Source organism: Sander vitreus, chromosome 2 (genome assembly GCF_031162955.1).
Source record: "Sander vitreus isolate 19-12246 chromosome 2, sanVit1, whole genome shotgun sequence".
NCBI classification, from domain to species: domain Eukaryota; kingdom Metazoa; phylum Chordata; class Actinopteri; order Perciformes; family Percidae; genus Sander; species Sander vitreus.
In genome coordinates, this window is record NC_135856.1 from 9585150 (window position 1) to 9601281 (window position 16132).

The 16132-nt window shown below is 42.1% G+C and overlaps 1 protein-coding gene across 1 annotated transcript in view; it reads right to left on the reverse strand.

Annotated features, from left to right (window-relative positions):
- Positions 1 to 377: 377 nt before the first annotated feature.
- The window catches only part of sdk1a (sidekick cell adhesion molecule 1a), a 252960-nt gene continuing 237205 nt past the window's right edge, over positions 378 to 16132 (reverse strand). The window contains 9 exon segments of the mRNA XM_078276505.1: positions 378 to 2317; positions 3261 to 3390; positions 3620 to 3740; positions 7416 to 7553; positions 8140 to 8304; positions 8784 to 8909; positions 9545 to 9706; positions 9794 to 9931; positions 10040 to 10226. Of these exon segments, the coding sequence (XP_078132631.1) occupies positions 2009 to 2317; positions 3261 to 3390; positions 3620 to 3740; positions 7416 to 7553; positions 8140 to 8304; positions 8784 to 8909; positions 9545 to 9706; positions 9794 to 9931; positions 10040 to 10226 (1476 nt within the window). The 3' untranslated portion in view covers positions 378 to 2008.

Sequence of the window (16132 nt, forward strand, 5' to 3'; positions counted from 1 at the left end):
AGTTACACCACAATTGCAGTGAATGTACTTTACCTCTGCTGAATGCCCTCTTACATAATTGTTTAATAATTCAGCTCCCTGCTGCCATCAGTTTTCTTGAATACACAACTTTATTCAGGGAAAGGTATCACATGCTGAACAGAACATCGAAACACTGATAGATAATAATTAATAGACAACAACTGATAAAGTTCTGGTGTTTTTCTCCCTTTACTACTTTATTAAAAGACAAACAATCCTGGTTAAGGGAGTTCAGTTCAGGGTATCGAGGCAGTTACAAAATGTTAAGGCACATCTTTTATTCAGTTAGTGTAATGTAGATGATGATCCAAAGAGAAATGTTCACTGTCTCAGTACTAAAACAGACCACAAAGACACACTGTTAAACAATGACCATTTATTCACACACTGTAATGGGACTAAAAACAAGCATGACAGAGTGAGGGAGGCTGCTGGCTGGCTGGGAAGGAGGATAAATCTTAAAATTATTCATGAACAAAAACTTACAGATGATTTTTGTTGCACTACAAAGTACATGTGTGTCAGCTTGGCAGCTGGAGTTGAGGTCAGGGTACAGATAGTGGGGCCTTATGATTCAAAGTTCAATCACACTCAGTTTGAACAACAATGATTTTCTAAAATATCCTGTAATCTTGTTCCACGCTCATTCACTGCAGCTTATTTTTTCATGATTCTTGTTAAACGATCTCCCTTCTTTTTCCTCTCATCGGTGTGGTTGAGGACCCGCTTCATCGCTGTTTCACTATTTGCTTTGAATAACACAAACATGGTCGAACTACATACAACAGCACACATGTAAAAAGGGTTTCCCTGTACAAAATCCATCTTAAAAACACAAACATACATACAATGGCACGCTTTGCTTTGCAGTGAACAACAGACGGATGAACAGGCTTCTAAGCTGTGCATAGAGCCATTTAAACACGCATGCTTGTACGCACACGTGTCACACTCAAATACACATTCAAACTTGTAAAAAATTAAACTTCAACAGAAGAGAGATGAAATGTGTGGGGTTCGGCTCAGTGCAAGCATTATGGCTTGCGGGGCTGTGGTATAAGGAGCGCTGACAACAGGCAGTAGACGGTAAAAAACATGGTTTTCATATATTCCGACCCACGTCACATATCGCATAACACTCTCACTGAGAATGCCTTAACTTCTGAAGAACCTCCCCACCCACGCTCGCTCTCCATCCATTATCAAGTTCAAAAACTGTGATTATTGATTTTTTTTCTTCTTTTCCTCTGTCTGGTGGTATTTTAAAGCTGACAGCCTCGTGTTTGTGTACATGAACCAGTCCGTCAACAAAAGCTGCTCCCTTCTGTGCCATCTTTTAAGGATTCTCCTCAACCTTGAAGTTCCTCTCTCCCAGTGGGAGATACTGAAATGGCTCATCAGGGAGTGCATGCGTGTGTATTTGTGCACATGTGTAAATACAGAAAACAGAGAAGAAGCGTTGTGCAGAAACTCCACGTTTCATCAGTTTGAAGTCGAATCCTCTCGACATTTACACAAACAAACTCATGTAGTAATCGCTCTTAGCTCTCGTCGGGAGAGTCTCTGGAATAGGCATGAATATCTGGTGGTTTATGCCGGTGTAAATGTGTGTGTGTGGAAACGAGGACAGTAACTGTGTGTGTAAGCACAGTGACACAGGGGAGCAATAGAGTAGGAGGGCAACACACACACACACACACACACACACACACACACACACACACACACACACACACACACACACACTTGTCGACACAGTGAGGATCTTTGTGAACGAGGGGAGAAGGCGAGTGAGAAGTGTAGGTTTAGTTCTTTGGGGCATGAAGGGCTGTTTGGTCACCAGTCCGTCTCACGTCTCCCCATCTCATCCTTCCCTCTCCTCTGAAGCCGCCGGCTCTGTCTCCTTTAGTCCAAACACATACCGGGCCCCCTCCTTCATTTTGTGTACGTGTGTGTGTATCATTTTGTGCAGATTTTGTCTCCAGAGTCAAACGAATGAGGAGAATCCCGTCACAGGGGTGCGTGACCCTGGAGGCGGGTTGGTGTTGGGGTTGACGTGTGTGTGCGCAGGCTGCCCTGTGGGTGTGTACGCACCGCCTGTGCTGTGCTGGGTAACCACGGTCTGGTAGTAGGGCTCCGTTTCTGCAGTGGCACACTCTTCGTAGCCAAAAGGAGTGCTGATCGGTTTAAGGCTTTTGGGCTGCCGCTTCCAGGAGTTATAGTAGGTGGGGTCGCTCATGTAGTGGTTGACAAAGGAGTGCTTGGGCTGCTCGTCCTCGTAGTCGCTGTCTGTTAACTACATACAAACACATAAACACACAGCAGGGGTTTGATTTTGGTCTTCATCAGAGAGAGAGAAGCTCAAAGCAGGAAGGCATTTTGGAGTTGACGTGAACGTCTTAGGCATCTGCACATCTGTGGCTGACCATTGCCTGTAGTTTTTAATTATTTGTTGTCATTTTTGTGTTTATTTGACAGTAGAGACAGACAGGAAACATGGTGAAAGGTTGGAATTGAACCAAAGACACTGACATGACATGGTATACTTCTTTGAAGGCACTTCTAAGCCAGTATCAGCGGCAATTTGGCCAATTCAGCATGTTGATGGTAGAGGCAGAAGGTTGGAGACAGCTCAGTGATTTTAACCAATTAGTGTAGCTTCTCTTTATTTGTCCCTTGTGCCTTTTCTTTTCTTCCACCACAAGCAAGACCTCAGGCTGACAACATGTGTACAGTACAAAGAACTCAACTTCTACTTTCAAAGAACTTTCTATCAAACATATTCCCAGCTTATACTTAAAGAGTAAGATCATATTGTTTAATCAGCTTTCACAGTGGCGTGAAAATGGTGGGCTGGTTTGACTTTCTCTTTTGAGATACATTTTTTGATTCAAAATCAAACAAACCAGGGGCCGCCTGAAGGGTTAGGACCGCAACATCCTCGGTTCAAATTCTCTGCTGCATATTGCCCGCATTTTTGCTTTTATCTAATAGCACAACAGTGTAGACATTCTATTGTCTTTATTACATGGAATGTGCCTTAACTTGAAAAAAAAATCTTCACCATTGATGTAGAAAAGATAACAGAGTAGAAGATTTTTTGATGCTGCTGCAGTGTCTATTGATGTATATGTGCATGGGCATTATTATTAATAACTACCAGGACGCCCGGTAACACAGGTTTCTTTTCTATCAGGCCAAAACCTTTGAATTTGAGAGAGACAGTTAGAGAGAGATACCTCTGACTCAGAGACCTCGGTGGGTTTCTCAGTGAGTGTGGTGCTCTCAGTGAGCACTGCTCCGTTATAGTTGTTACATATGTCCTCGTCAGAGTAGTGAAGACCACCTGGACTGGGCCTGGGAGGAGACCTGGACGCACGCATGCATGCACGCACGCACACACGCACACACACACACACACACACACACACACACACACACACACGCACGCACGCAAACGCACATTAACAATACAGTACATGTAACATCTAAAAAATCACATATACATTTGAACAAATCCAGGAAGGTGTGTGTGTATGTATGTGTGTGTGTGTGTGTGTGTGTGTGTGTGTGTGTGTGTGTGTGTGAGAGTGCAGACCTAGTCCCGTTCTTTTTCAGGAAGGAGTTCTTGGTGTTGAGCGTTCTGCTGTTGAGCTCCAGAGCAGTGAAACCTCCATTGTCTAACGTTACTGACTCCTCTGCTGTGGACATGTGCTTCCCTGGAGGAAAATAAAAGATCAGATGGAAAAGGTTCAGATAAATATTCGAAGCAGTTCAGTCACTCATATGGGGCAGCAGCTGAGAATATTTTTGTGAAATTGTTCCTCTGTACTCTGAGTTTATGTGCAATCTCTTGTTTTATTCATTGTGTATTCAGCTACCTCTCAGGCCCGAGAATCAGAAGCAAATTACACTAGGATGCATAATTTGTCACTCAGGCAATAACCACACAGAATACCTTTGTAATTTATCCACCAATAACCATAACAAATAGAACAACTAGAACTGCAAGCAGTTATGACGGGGCCCAAGCCACCCACGCCAGTCGCCCCCGACGCCCCGGGGAGTGCGCGAAAGCGGAACCCGAAGCCGGGCAGCGGGGAGGCAAACGTCGCTAAATATCGAGAGGCGCGAGCCGCGACGTCTGCGGTACGTCGCCGTTGCAAACGTAGCAACGTCAACAGTTCACCTCCATGCATATACAGACTACCTTTAACAATGATATACGGATAGGATTGGAGATGAAAAGTTCAACAGACACGTTACCGCGATCAGCTTCGTGGGAAATTAAGAATCAATGCCACCGACATAACCAATCACACTATGACTCCACTTAGCACCAACTGCAATGTTTAACTGTAAATGAATGTAGCCTACTGGCAGTCTGGCACACGTGGGTGCTCAGTATTTTCATCGGCGCCTATGAATGGTGTTGATTTTGGATTGAAAAAGTGAGAGAAAAGAGTTGCATTTGTCCACTGTGAAGGTTGTAGAAACTTTGTCAGGTGGCTTAAGAAGTTTGTTTATTGTAAAAAACAAAAAGAGCACGCAAAAGCGAAAACCAAAACGTAATGTAGGAGGCAAACATCAGTAAATATTGAGAAGTGTGAGCTGCAAGGTCTGTGGTACCAAGCCATTAGAAATTTAAGCGAAAATGGGCGTGGCCTATATCATGTGATTCAGCTTGATTCAAGGAACACATGGATGTAAGGATTTTTAATGTACGATGTGTAATGTGGGAGTTAAAGGCAAAAAAACATTATAGCGCCACCTAGTGGTCCACATGTGTAAGGTTTTGTAGGTGTGGTCCATGACCCATTGTCTATTTACCCTGTAAATATAAAGTTGTTCACATTAGTGCAAGTAGTAAATTTAGACGTGGGGCCCATAGGCCAAGCCCACTTTGACCCCTCATTACCCCACTCTAGGATTGGCCTCAGGAGTGGCCCTAGATGGTACCCAACAAATTTTGTAAAAATCGGATGAGCGGTTCATAAGATATGAACTTTTTGTACTTGTAGCACCCCCTAGTGGCCAATTTTCTTAAAACACATGAGCGACCTCCAGAGGGTCACGGCAAACAAGAATCTAAAGTTTGACGTTGATGGCATTTATTTTGGCCGAGATATGGCAAAGTTGGTGTTTTCATAGTTAGCTACACAAATTTGTTTGTGCGTAATATGCGCAATTTTTATCCTATCAAAATAATTGCTATTAACTTTTTGTCAGGCCCATCTGGAGATGCTACCTGCCAAATTTTGTGCCGATCGGTCGCACGGTCTAGGAGGAGTTCGAAAAAGTAGGTTTTTGATAATTCACGATTTTTCACGCATAAAAGTTTAGGCGGAAATGGACGTGGCCTATATCACGTGATTCAGTTGGATCCAGGGAACGTGTGGATGTATAGTTTTAAAATGTCCGGTGTACGGTGTGGGAGTTATAGGGCCAAACGCGTTTTTCTGCTCAAGCGCCACCTAGTGGTGGAAGTGGGTGAATTGTTGCGCCTGAAGTCCTTGCGGAGTCCTGAAAATGGCAACCCCCCACCATGTATGTTTAGGCTGTAGTCGGAGTTTTAGGCGGAGAAGAATAATGGAAAATAAAAATAATGTATGATTAATCAGTAGAAAAACAATAGGGTTCTACAGCCCTGCTGTGCGAATGGCATAGCTTTGCTATTGCCCGTTCTTGCAGACTCAGGCTTGGACCCTTAATAAAGGAAACTAGTCACGTTTTAAATTGGGAGAAATATATATGATGTTTGGAACACACCAAGGTGCTCTGGATGATTTATCTTCCAAAACTTTCATTTACTGCCTGTTGCCCACTGAATCCCATTGATTCTTCACTCTTGTTTTTTTTTGTCCTGCCTGCACTTCTTCTCCTCAATCCTCCCTCGCTCTTGTTCATCGCGACACTGCCCAGACGTTGTGCCAAGGTTTCTGTGGCAACTCAGATTAAGAGCTGTTCTGATAACTTTGTATTACAGATGTTGGGATGCACCCAATAGCACGCACACACACACACACACACACACACACACACACACACACACACACACACAAAGTGACTGTAAAAGTAAGTACTGCTGTGCCCACAACTGATAACACCACAGGAAGCCCAAGAGGAGAAGAAACTCACATGAAAACAGGAAGAAAAGCCTCAACATGAAGAACCAAAGCTTTACAGGAGTAACTGGGCCACACTGACCCTGTGGAGGTGGTGCGAGCCAAAATATAATAGAGCAGAGAGTCTCGATGTGAGTATCAACAACTGGGAGGTAACTTATCTTTTTGTCCTGTGGGTAGGGCTGCTCGATTATGTTAAATCAACAGTGATAACATTGTTTTGAACATGGAAATCATTATTTGAATCCTCATTTACTATAATTTTGAAAGATTTTGCTGAGGATTTTGTTCTTGTTGGTTTTCTTGCCTGTACTGTAATGTACATGTTCTTATTTATCTTTTTTTTTAACATGTTCAAAAAAAACAAAACGTAACACCTTGAACTGTGAAGTTTCCCTTACTACTTTTCCCGTTTGAACCTTTCTTTTTTTTTCATTCAGAATACAAGACGAAATTAGAGTTTACTTGCAAAACGTAATGTGCAGCATAATAGTTTTTCTCCATCCGTTAAAATTTGAGTAATTGCACAGCCCTACCAGTGGGATCTCTCAATAGGGGAGTGAATCTGATCTTAACAGGGCTTTAGTTAAAAACACCTGAAATGAGAAGCGTTTCATGCAAAGTTTACATTTTATGAAGACTAGTACAGTAAATTGTTGATAAATGGATAATATACAGTCTTGGAAATGAAACTCAATTTATCACAGTAACTCAAGCATGTCTCAAACTTAGTCTATTCTTACAACATGTTTCAGCCTTTAAGCAGTCTCTTTCTAGTTAAATGACATCTCCCCAGTCTAGTTTTATATAGGTTATAGTTGTAAATGTTTAACTTAGCTAGCATTATCTAAATTATTGCTAAAAACCTGTGTGAATTAAAAAGCTCATTTTCAGCATGAATCTAATGCCATTTAAAAGCCTACAGAAATTACAGCGGGGCTTCAGGAAGATAGCATTTCCTGAGATGCTTCAGTGTGCTGTGTGCCCTGAAGGAACAAGGCTGGCGTTCCTCTTTCATAAGGCCCTTACAGGTGGCAGGGGTCCTGTAGAAACAAGACTGCTAGAGGCAAGTTTGCTCGTTAATACATTACAAGGGAAGTGTCTCAGCTTTTCAGAATCACAAAAAGTGGAGTACGTTGTAATAAATCAGTGGAGGGGTATGTGGTGGTATACGGTGAGCCTGTTGACATTGAGTGGAACAATGTGCGTGGGACTGAGGAGAGAAAAATGCATCCATCACATTAGAGCATGACCATTGGAGCCACAGACCTGTGCCACAGGCTTTGTACTTGCTGCTGTGCCCATGCAGCAGCAGTGTGAAGACCAGGACCAGAATGAGGATGAGTCCCACCAGAGCCATGACCAGCAGGAACCACCACTCCTCGTAGAATGGACGCTCTGACAGCGCTGCAGACCGGGAGAGGGACGGACAGCACGGGGAGAGAAGGAGGAACACATATGAGGGAGGAAGCAACTTTTCTTTTGGTTGAGTTCAAATTGATACTATAGTTTGTCCTGCAGGACCAGAGAACAATCTTCAAAGTCTGTAAATTATATATTAAGAGGACTTCCTCTTCCTACTGTCATACAACTCATCCTGCTGATATTTGATTTGATTTATTTGATGAAAAAACACTTAAGAGGATTGGAAGTGTCTCTTTCCTCAGATCAGTTTATTAGGTCAGAGAGAGGAAGCTGTATAAATGTCTGGATTGCAGACTTCACATTAATTATTGTGCGACAGGCTCGTCTCTTTGCACAATAAGCACAGTTGTAGTTGCACGGCTCTGCCTCTAGATGGCAGCAGGCCCAAAGGCACAATCACGGTAACTTCCTACTACAGTGTTTCTAACTGACTGAAATTCAGTCAAACCCTAATTAGACAAGTTGGTTCACCCTGGATATGTTCATTAACCTGTGTGTGTGTGTGTGTGTGTGTGTGTGTGTGTGTGTGTGTAGGTGTGAGAAAGAGTGTGTTTGTATGTGTGTTTACCAGCAAGAGCAGCCGTAGGTGTGCTCGGCTGTCCGTAGCCATAGCGATTAACAGCGATGACTCTAAACTCGTAGCTGATCCCTGACCTGAGGCGCTCCAGCGGCACTGAAACCGATCTGCTACTGGGAGAGAGGAGTCTGATGAAGGAATCCCACACTCCTTCATCTGGAGAGAGAGAGAGCGAGAGAGAGAGAGAGAGAGAGAGAGAGAGAGAGAGAGAGAGAGAGGGGGGGGGTTTGATGGACGGGCAGACAAACCAAGAAAAAGAGTTTGAGAATTATTCCCGTTCAAATGTCAGAATGTGATGTGACATGAAATTATAAATTGTCAAATTACTTTCAAAACGATGATGATCATGGGGTGATGATCACTGTTCATCAATGTGTACTAATAATAAAAGGGGTATTACTATTATTACCAGTGGTAGAATAATACGAGTCTTCAATCTCTCCTGCAGAGTGTTCAAACAGCTTGCCACAGACAATCCCTTTATGTATTTTATACCTCTGGTAATCTTTATTAGAACATTTCTGCTGACTTGATTTGCGCAGCAGGACTAAATGAATCTGGAGAAAGCTGCGCTCAGTGAGGTTTAGTGTAATGCTTAACCTCCCTCTTAATCAATGAAAAGAATTGGTGCTTACCTGATGGACGAGCCTCAATCACGTATCCAGTGACAGGTGCTGCTCCGATTTCTCCCTCTGTCCAGTGGATAGTGAGCGCAGACGACGTCTTGGTGATGGACATTTCCATGGGTGACCCAGGGGCGCCTGTAGTGTCAGAGAGGGACACACACATTACGCACGCTTCCTTTCCTGAAAACGTATTCTAACCTTTTACCATAACCGTTTGTTGGTTTGTTAGCTTAATGACGTAAATATGACATAACATAAACATAAAAAATAACTTGACATGATCAAATAAAAAGCTCTGAACAGTATACTACAGTATATACATGGCTGTACAATGCAGTTCTGTCAGCACATAAATTAAAGTACATAGTACAAGTAACATAACTAAGGCTTTTGAGTTCAAATGTACATGGATCCCATGCGTCTGAGTGGTGCTCATAAGTTTATGAACCCATGCTAAAGTTGGAAATTGATCTTAATGCCTTAATTAAAAAAACAAGGAAAAATCCAACCTTTAAAGACACCAATTTTGGGGTTGTACTGTTGGTCAGACAAGGCAAGACATATTTTTTTTGGTTCTTTGGTTAATAGAGAAACAAAAACCCAGCATAATCCATAATGAGAAAAATCGTTAGTTGCAGCCCTAGTTGAGTCCCCATTACAGGACTGTATGGACAGAGGTTTGACTCCACGACACGATTAAAGAAGTAGAGACACCAACACACACAAACACATACTGTACAGTACACATACTGGGTTACGGCCATGCCTACCTTGCACAGGCTGAGCACTGATGTTTGCTTGTATGGGTGGTCCATAGCTGACTGTGAGAGCCTGAGCACTGAACGTGTACGTCGCTCCTTTGACCAGGTCTCGAACCTTCAACCATCTCTGCCAGCTGCCCCGCACATCCACTGTCACCACTTTACTCACTCCTGCTCTTACACAGACCATTCAAAGGAAATGTCAGTGTCCTCCTCAACATGCATTTGTGTGTGTGTAAAAAGCATGTGTGTGCATACCTTGTACAGGAGCAGTGGGCTGGTAGATGATCCTGTAGCCCTCCAGCTGTCCATTAGGAGTGAGTGGAGCTCCCCAGGACACATTGACACTTCCTCCTGTCACCTCTGAGAAGGACAGGTAGCTGGGCTGGCTGGGAGCTGCGGGACACATGGAGGCAGACAAATTACATAAAGGAATTCAAAAAAACTATAACACGATGCTTGGTAATTTGGTTTCAGGGAAGCGGAACTGTCAGCACTCCCTACCAGACTGCAGAGTGCGGGATCCGCGGGGGTCACTGGGAGGGCCGTCTCCAGCCGTGTTGAAGGCAGTCAGAGTCACCAGGTAAGGTGTGTAGCTGGTCAGGTTGGTGAGGTGCACACGGGTGTCTGGGACAAAAATCACCTTGACCTTCTCACTCTGGTTCTGCTTGTCCCTCTCCCAGTAGTGGATCTGCAACACAGGAAAAACACTGTCAATAACACTGGCTGTGTTTTTCTCCTAACAACTTCCAATCCTACCCCCCCTCACTTCATTTCTGCCAACTTTATATATACTATTACTTTCTGTCTATTCCTCCTGAGGTCTCCTGATCGATCCATACAATATACAAGTGCTCATGCGCTGTTTTACAAGGAGGAGAAGTTATGGAGTGATTTGTTTTGGTGTTGACAGTTTAAAGGAAGGGTAAAGTAGGTGTAATTTCTTATTGCAGAAAGATACCAGTGGTCTGGTATAAATGTACATATAATACCTTTTCTCTAGTTCATGCAAACATCAACTTGTAATTAGCATCAATAACATCAACATCCAAGTCCTAATTATGACTTTGATGATTTTTCTGAAAGCTCTGATTTTTGTCTTGCCTCCTACTAATAACAAAAGTGCATGAAAACATCACCCATAATCTGTCAGTCAAGTAATTAAACCTACATTTAGTGTATACAGTGCACAGTATTTGTAAACCTCACAACACCAACTCTACAATTACACAACATGAGATTTGCTCATCTGAACCGCTTCACGTCATCAAACAATCAGAAATGTAGAATGTAGTCCATGTGTCACTGTCCATGCGCATGTGGAACTAATAATCATGAACGTAAACGACCATTAACTTTCATGACATCGGCCAGTAATGAAGACACACAGGCTACTATGGTCTATCCCTGTGTGCTTCAATAGAATAAAGGTCACCCGATTATTGCACCCAGTATGATGAGCTCAATATTGAGACCTTGTACCGTGTGAATGTCACAATTTAATAATGCCAAAAATGGCTTTTTTTAATAAAAAATAATCGAAGCTATGATGAAGTAGGTTTAAAGTTCAGACTCTGAGTTAGTTACCATTGAAGAATATTGTTTCTGTGGCTTTTTGGCACCTCCGATAGACCATTTGATCACTCTTGGTTAAGTTTCATATATATCAGCTGTGGTGATTTGAGAAATGTGTTACTTAATTGACTTTGAAAAAATAATGTATTCTAGAAATCCTGAATGGGTCACCTTTATATTGTAGTCTAGGTTACATACTTTTAATGAAACAGGTTGTGTATAATGAGCGCAAAAAAAAAGATAAGCAATATACTTGATATCTTACTGCCAGTAAACAGCCTATATAAATGCATATCCCGTAACAAAATCAGTTTGATGCATTAAAACAGCTTGCCTCCTGCTCATAACGGCACTGGACAGGTGCATATCCGCTGTAATATTCTTTAGAGCAGCTACCTTGCTTTGAAGGTGTGCTTTTACCAATCACTGCATGTCGTTTAATCTCAGCAGAATATTGAGGGAACATTTTCATCTATGAATGTCGCACACAACAGCTGAGAGCCCAGTTAAAAAAAGGCTTGGTTTGACACGGGAACTGCCTTGACTTTCCCCACACATACAACTTATACAACCACACTAACAGCAAGGTTACAGAGGTGGTTGAGCCTCATGCATTAGAGATGAATCTGAAAAAAAGTATGTTGACAAGAGCCTTTAGGGTGAGAAAATAACCACAGCAGCTGTTACAGCACTTATTCTCACAATAGTTTAGCTGTTTTAACTTTAAGTGCAATTTCACAGCAAAACGAATATGTGTCAGAGCAGATTTTGTTCTTGATTTGAACGTGTTCAACCACAGCACACGCAGCAGACGTACACGATTCACATGGATGACATATTATGATTCAAAATGGCGAATTTCGCCGAAAAGTTTGCAGGTATGTATAATAAATATGGCTTCAGTGTGTAACAAGAAGGTATATATACCGAGACCTTTAAGGACACTTAACATTTAGCAGGGATGTCTTAAAAATGGTTTTAGTATTCAGATATGTGGCAGCAGTTGAAAGCAAACTTGATTTATGTTGGTAATTCAAGTAAATCAGTGTAATGTTTTTTTGTATAAATCTTAGCTACTACATATATTCAACATTTTCTTTTGTTTGCAACATGAACCGTCTCTTTGCAGTTTATGAAGTAAAACAACAGACTAGAGACACTTTTTAAAGGGCTCCATTTTGTTATTATTTCAAACAGAAGGCACTACAAAGCACAGTAAGCTATCTTTACACCTTCCAAACTTAGAAGTAGCAGCTTATGAGTAGCACTTGAGGGCAGCATTATACCGTCGATGGCCTTCACACAGGCTCTTACAATAATGAGATACAAAAAAACTCATCCATATACTCAATTTAAAATGAAAATGTATTACCTTCTGCATGAAAGGGGTATTTCCATTTAGGTGACATTCCTTGTGATACTTCATTCTTATGGTTTAGTAAGTCCAGGGGCCTCATGTATAAACGTTGCGTACGCACGAAAAGCTTGCGTACGCTGGTTTTCACGGACACTTTGTGATGTATAAAAAATGAACTTGACGTGAGAATGTGCGGGCCGTCACGCAAACTGTTGAGCAGACGTGAGAATGTGCGGGCCGTCCGCAAAGTCTTTTCTGGCTTTGTAATGTGGCGAATTCTAACTGAAAAGTGCCGAAAATCACCAAACATTACAAAATAAAGTTTCTACTTCACTTACTGGCACACGTCTGTAAGGTTGTCTATGAAAAACATAATTATATGCGCTGATACTCCATAAAAGTTTGATCATTTATGTGGATAATGTTTCACATCTTTCACACTATTAACTGTTTACTTCGCAGACTGCTTAACCTCTGTTAAACATGAGGACGGGAAATAAATGAAAAATCCACTTAGAAAATACTTTCAGTCATCCTCTGTATTTCCCATAGATGAAATATCTTATTCTGTGCAACAAAAAGATCGGCACGGAAAAATGCAATAGTGCCTGTGATTCTGTAGTTGCTGAGGCTCAGACATCCATGGCGCACAGCAGGTGGGACGTACGGCTCTATCTCCCCAGGAACAAACGCTGTGTTGGGTGTACAAACTCATGATGCGTAACTGATCCCTCGGATGATTTGTAGGCTATTAAGTGAACAAGGTGTACCCGGTCCACCAAACACTGGGCCATCTTGACTGTCTTAATTCTGCACATATATATGTTACTGTAGTCCTATTTACTATTTCATTATTTCATCCATGCGTGGCGCAGCAGATCCGTGCGCACTGCCACCTGCCGTGGAGACGCTGGCCTCACTAACCTCTCCTCCTCTGAGTCGGGTCTCCCTCGCGCTGGCCTCAGTTTCACTGAGCGTACCAACACTTAGAAAATAAATGGCATTACATCAGTGAGTTCAAACTGCTTATTGTGCGTAATGTGGACTGACATTGAGATGCATGTTGTACACATTTGCTTTTATTGCTTATCCAAGATGACAAACCTCCAAACAGAACTTTTTTGTTCTCGCCTCTACCTCCGCGATCCTCACCTCAACCTCACAGTCGGTGAAGTTTTTTTTCCCGTCTGCAGTGGGATAACTCGTTGTGATTGGACAAAGAATGACAACGGGGGCGCATTTATAGTAATTTCCATATTCATTTATGGGAGGGGGCAAGGCGGGGTCAGTGGCTCGTTCACATGCGCTCAATTTCCCGTTGATTGTGATGTATAAAGGAAAGGTGCGCAGGACCTGGCGTACGCCCGGTTTTATATATGAGAATATTTCTGTGCGTAGGTACTTTTCAAGTTTTGGCCGTACGCCATCTTCTGGTATGAAAGCTGCACAATCTTTTATACATGAGGCCCCAGGTGATTTTGTAATCCACTCTACTGTTGTAGAGGGTGTAGAGGGTCTATTGTAGTATTTGGTGTGAAAGCGTGTGAGACCATCAGGATTAGTCCAAAAAAACTATTTGAAACTGTCGTGAACATGGTTATGGTAGTATTTGATGAGATCAAGAACCTTAAATGGATTTTCCAAATATCTCTTTAGTTAAAGAGTTGATATAGGAGCTTAGGGCTCGATTAAAAACAGCGGCTATATGTGTGCTTTGCAAAGGAGGAAAAACGTAATCATTTTCAGGTTTTTGTTTGTGTCTGTAGCACTTCTATTAGAAAGACTGACCTATTTAGGCACGAATAGCATGATGGAAGGATGAAGTATAAAGAAAAGAAAATCTTAAAAGTTGATACTACAAGGAAAATCTGTTTTGGGCTTCACTCAAAATATCAATGACTCATTTCTACAAATCTACCTACATATTTGATAACGATAATGTGGGAGAAATTCCACTAGCATAGTTTGGTATTACCAGTGATGGTATACTCTTCCCATCTTAATAACGCCGTTACCGTTACTGCCAAAAAGTGCGGCGCGTTACTATATTTGAAGCTGTTTTTTTCATCAGACCAACTAGATCTGTGAGTCTGAGCCGAGAGGCAAATACTTTTTTTTACTGTTCTTCCTTGGTTAGTGGGCAGTACACGACACAAGCGCATACATGCTGACGATTGTCTGAGGTTGAGTAAAATGTCATGGTAAGTCAATCAGAGGTAGAGTCGGGCGGGTGTTGGAAAGCACGCATAGTCGGACACACAAGAACAACACAAGCGAGTCAGTCAACGAGAGAGAGACAGGTATGGCGTTATGAAGTCAAGGAGAGGGTTAACTTCTCCTGCTCCAGATTTTCCACCGTGGTCAAAAAGAACAGGCGAGACACTTTGTTTCTCTCACTATGACTCTAGAGCTAATCGCCGTCACTCTCTCACTTCTCCCTCGCTCTATCACTCACTCCCCACACACACGCACGCACGCACACACACACACACACATGCCGGCTCGACGCACACACCAGCGCACAAGTATAAACATCAGGCCACTTACGTTACTTGCACAAAGAGTGTATATATTTGTTATTTATTTTTGGTATAGTGCTTAACTAGCATAATTTAATTTTGCCCAGTTGTGGCCTGTTGAGGTGTTGTGTTATTTGTATTGATCCACTATATAAACATAATATCTACATACATGGCATTTGATTGGAGGCTAGTCTCACTTTGTCCCACAGCATCATTAAAATAGTTTAGATTTGTGTACATTGTTTCTCTTAATAATGTATTGTATTAAGTGTCCATTTCATTATAATATTCAGATTTATCATAAATAATTGAACATGCACATGTCTTTTAAGTTCCATTAAAGAGGGGTGGAGGTGGGGTCACATCTGAGCATTTAAAAATGTACTTGAAAGTAACGCAATAGTTACTTTCTGAAGTAACTAGTTACTTTCATAATTTGTAACTGTAATAATTTGTAACTGTAATTTTTGCAAGAAGTATCTAGTAACTGTAACTAATTACTTTTTAAAAGTAAATTGACCTGTTACCTAGTCTTACATTGCCACACCTATATCTACAGCGCTGTTTAAGCGCTGGAGTATGGTCTGGCTACACCACCTGTTTATTCTGGGATAGGGGAAAAAAACGCTCTGGCCTGTTTTTAAATCTTAAAACTAATCACAACCGTCCTGGGCGGCGCTAAGCCCCGATAGCGAAGATAGCGAGAGGGGAAGGACGTGAGATGTGATGTTAGGCTTTATCCCAGCAATGTACATCCATTGAGCCAGACTACCTGTTACCCATCATGCCCAGTGTGTTAAAAAAGCGCTTGCAATGTAGTTTATCTTCAGTCTTACCTGCCATTTGTGCTGCTCACCTAACAGAGTGGGCGTGTTACTGTAACAGAAGTCCAAACCTTCATTCATTAAACATTCTTTCTTTGCTCCATTTCTCTCATCTTGATCTCGTTAAACCCCTGTGCCTCATACTCCCCTTCTCCTGTCCATTCGTCTCTTGTAGTTTAAGTGTATTCACTCGACCCTCTCCTCTAATCAGGATTCTACAGGGATCACTAGCTCATCTCATTCCTTCACTCTGCAAATATTACATTCCCTTCTTTCTTTCTCCATTCTGCTCCAGCAGAAATCAATGTGTCTAAAGCAG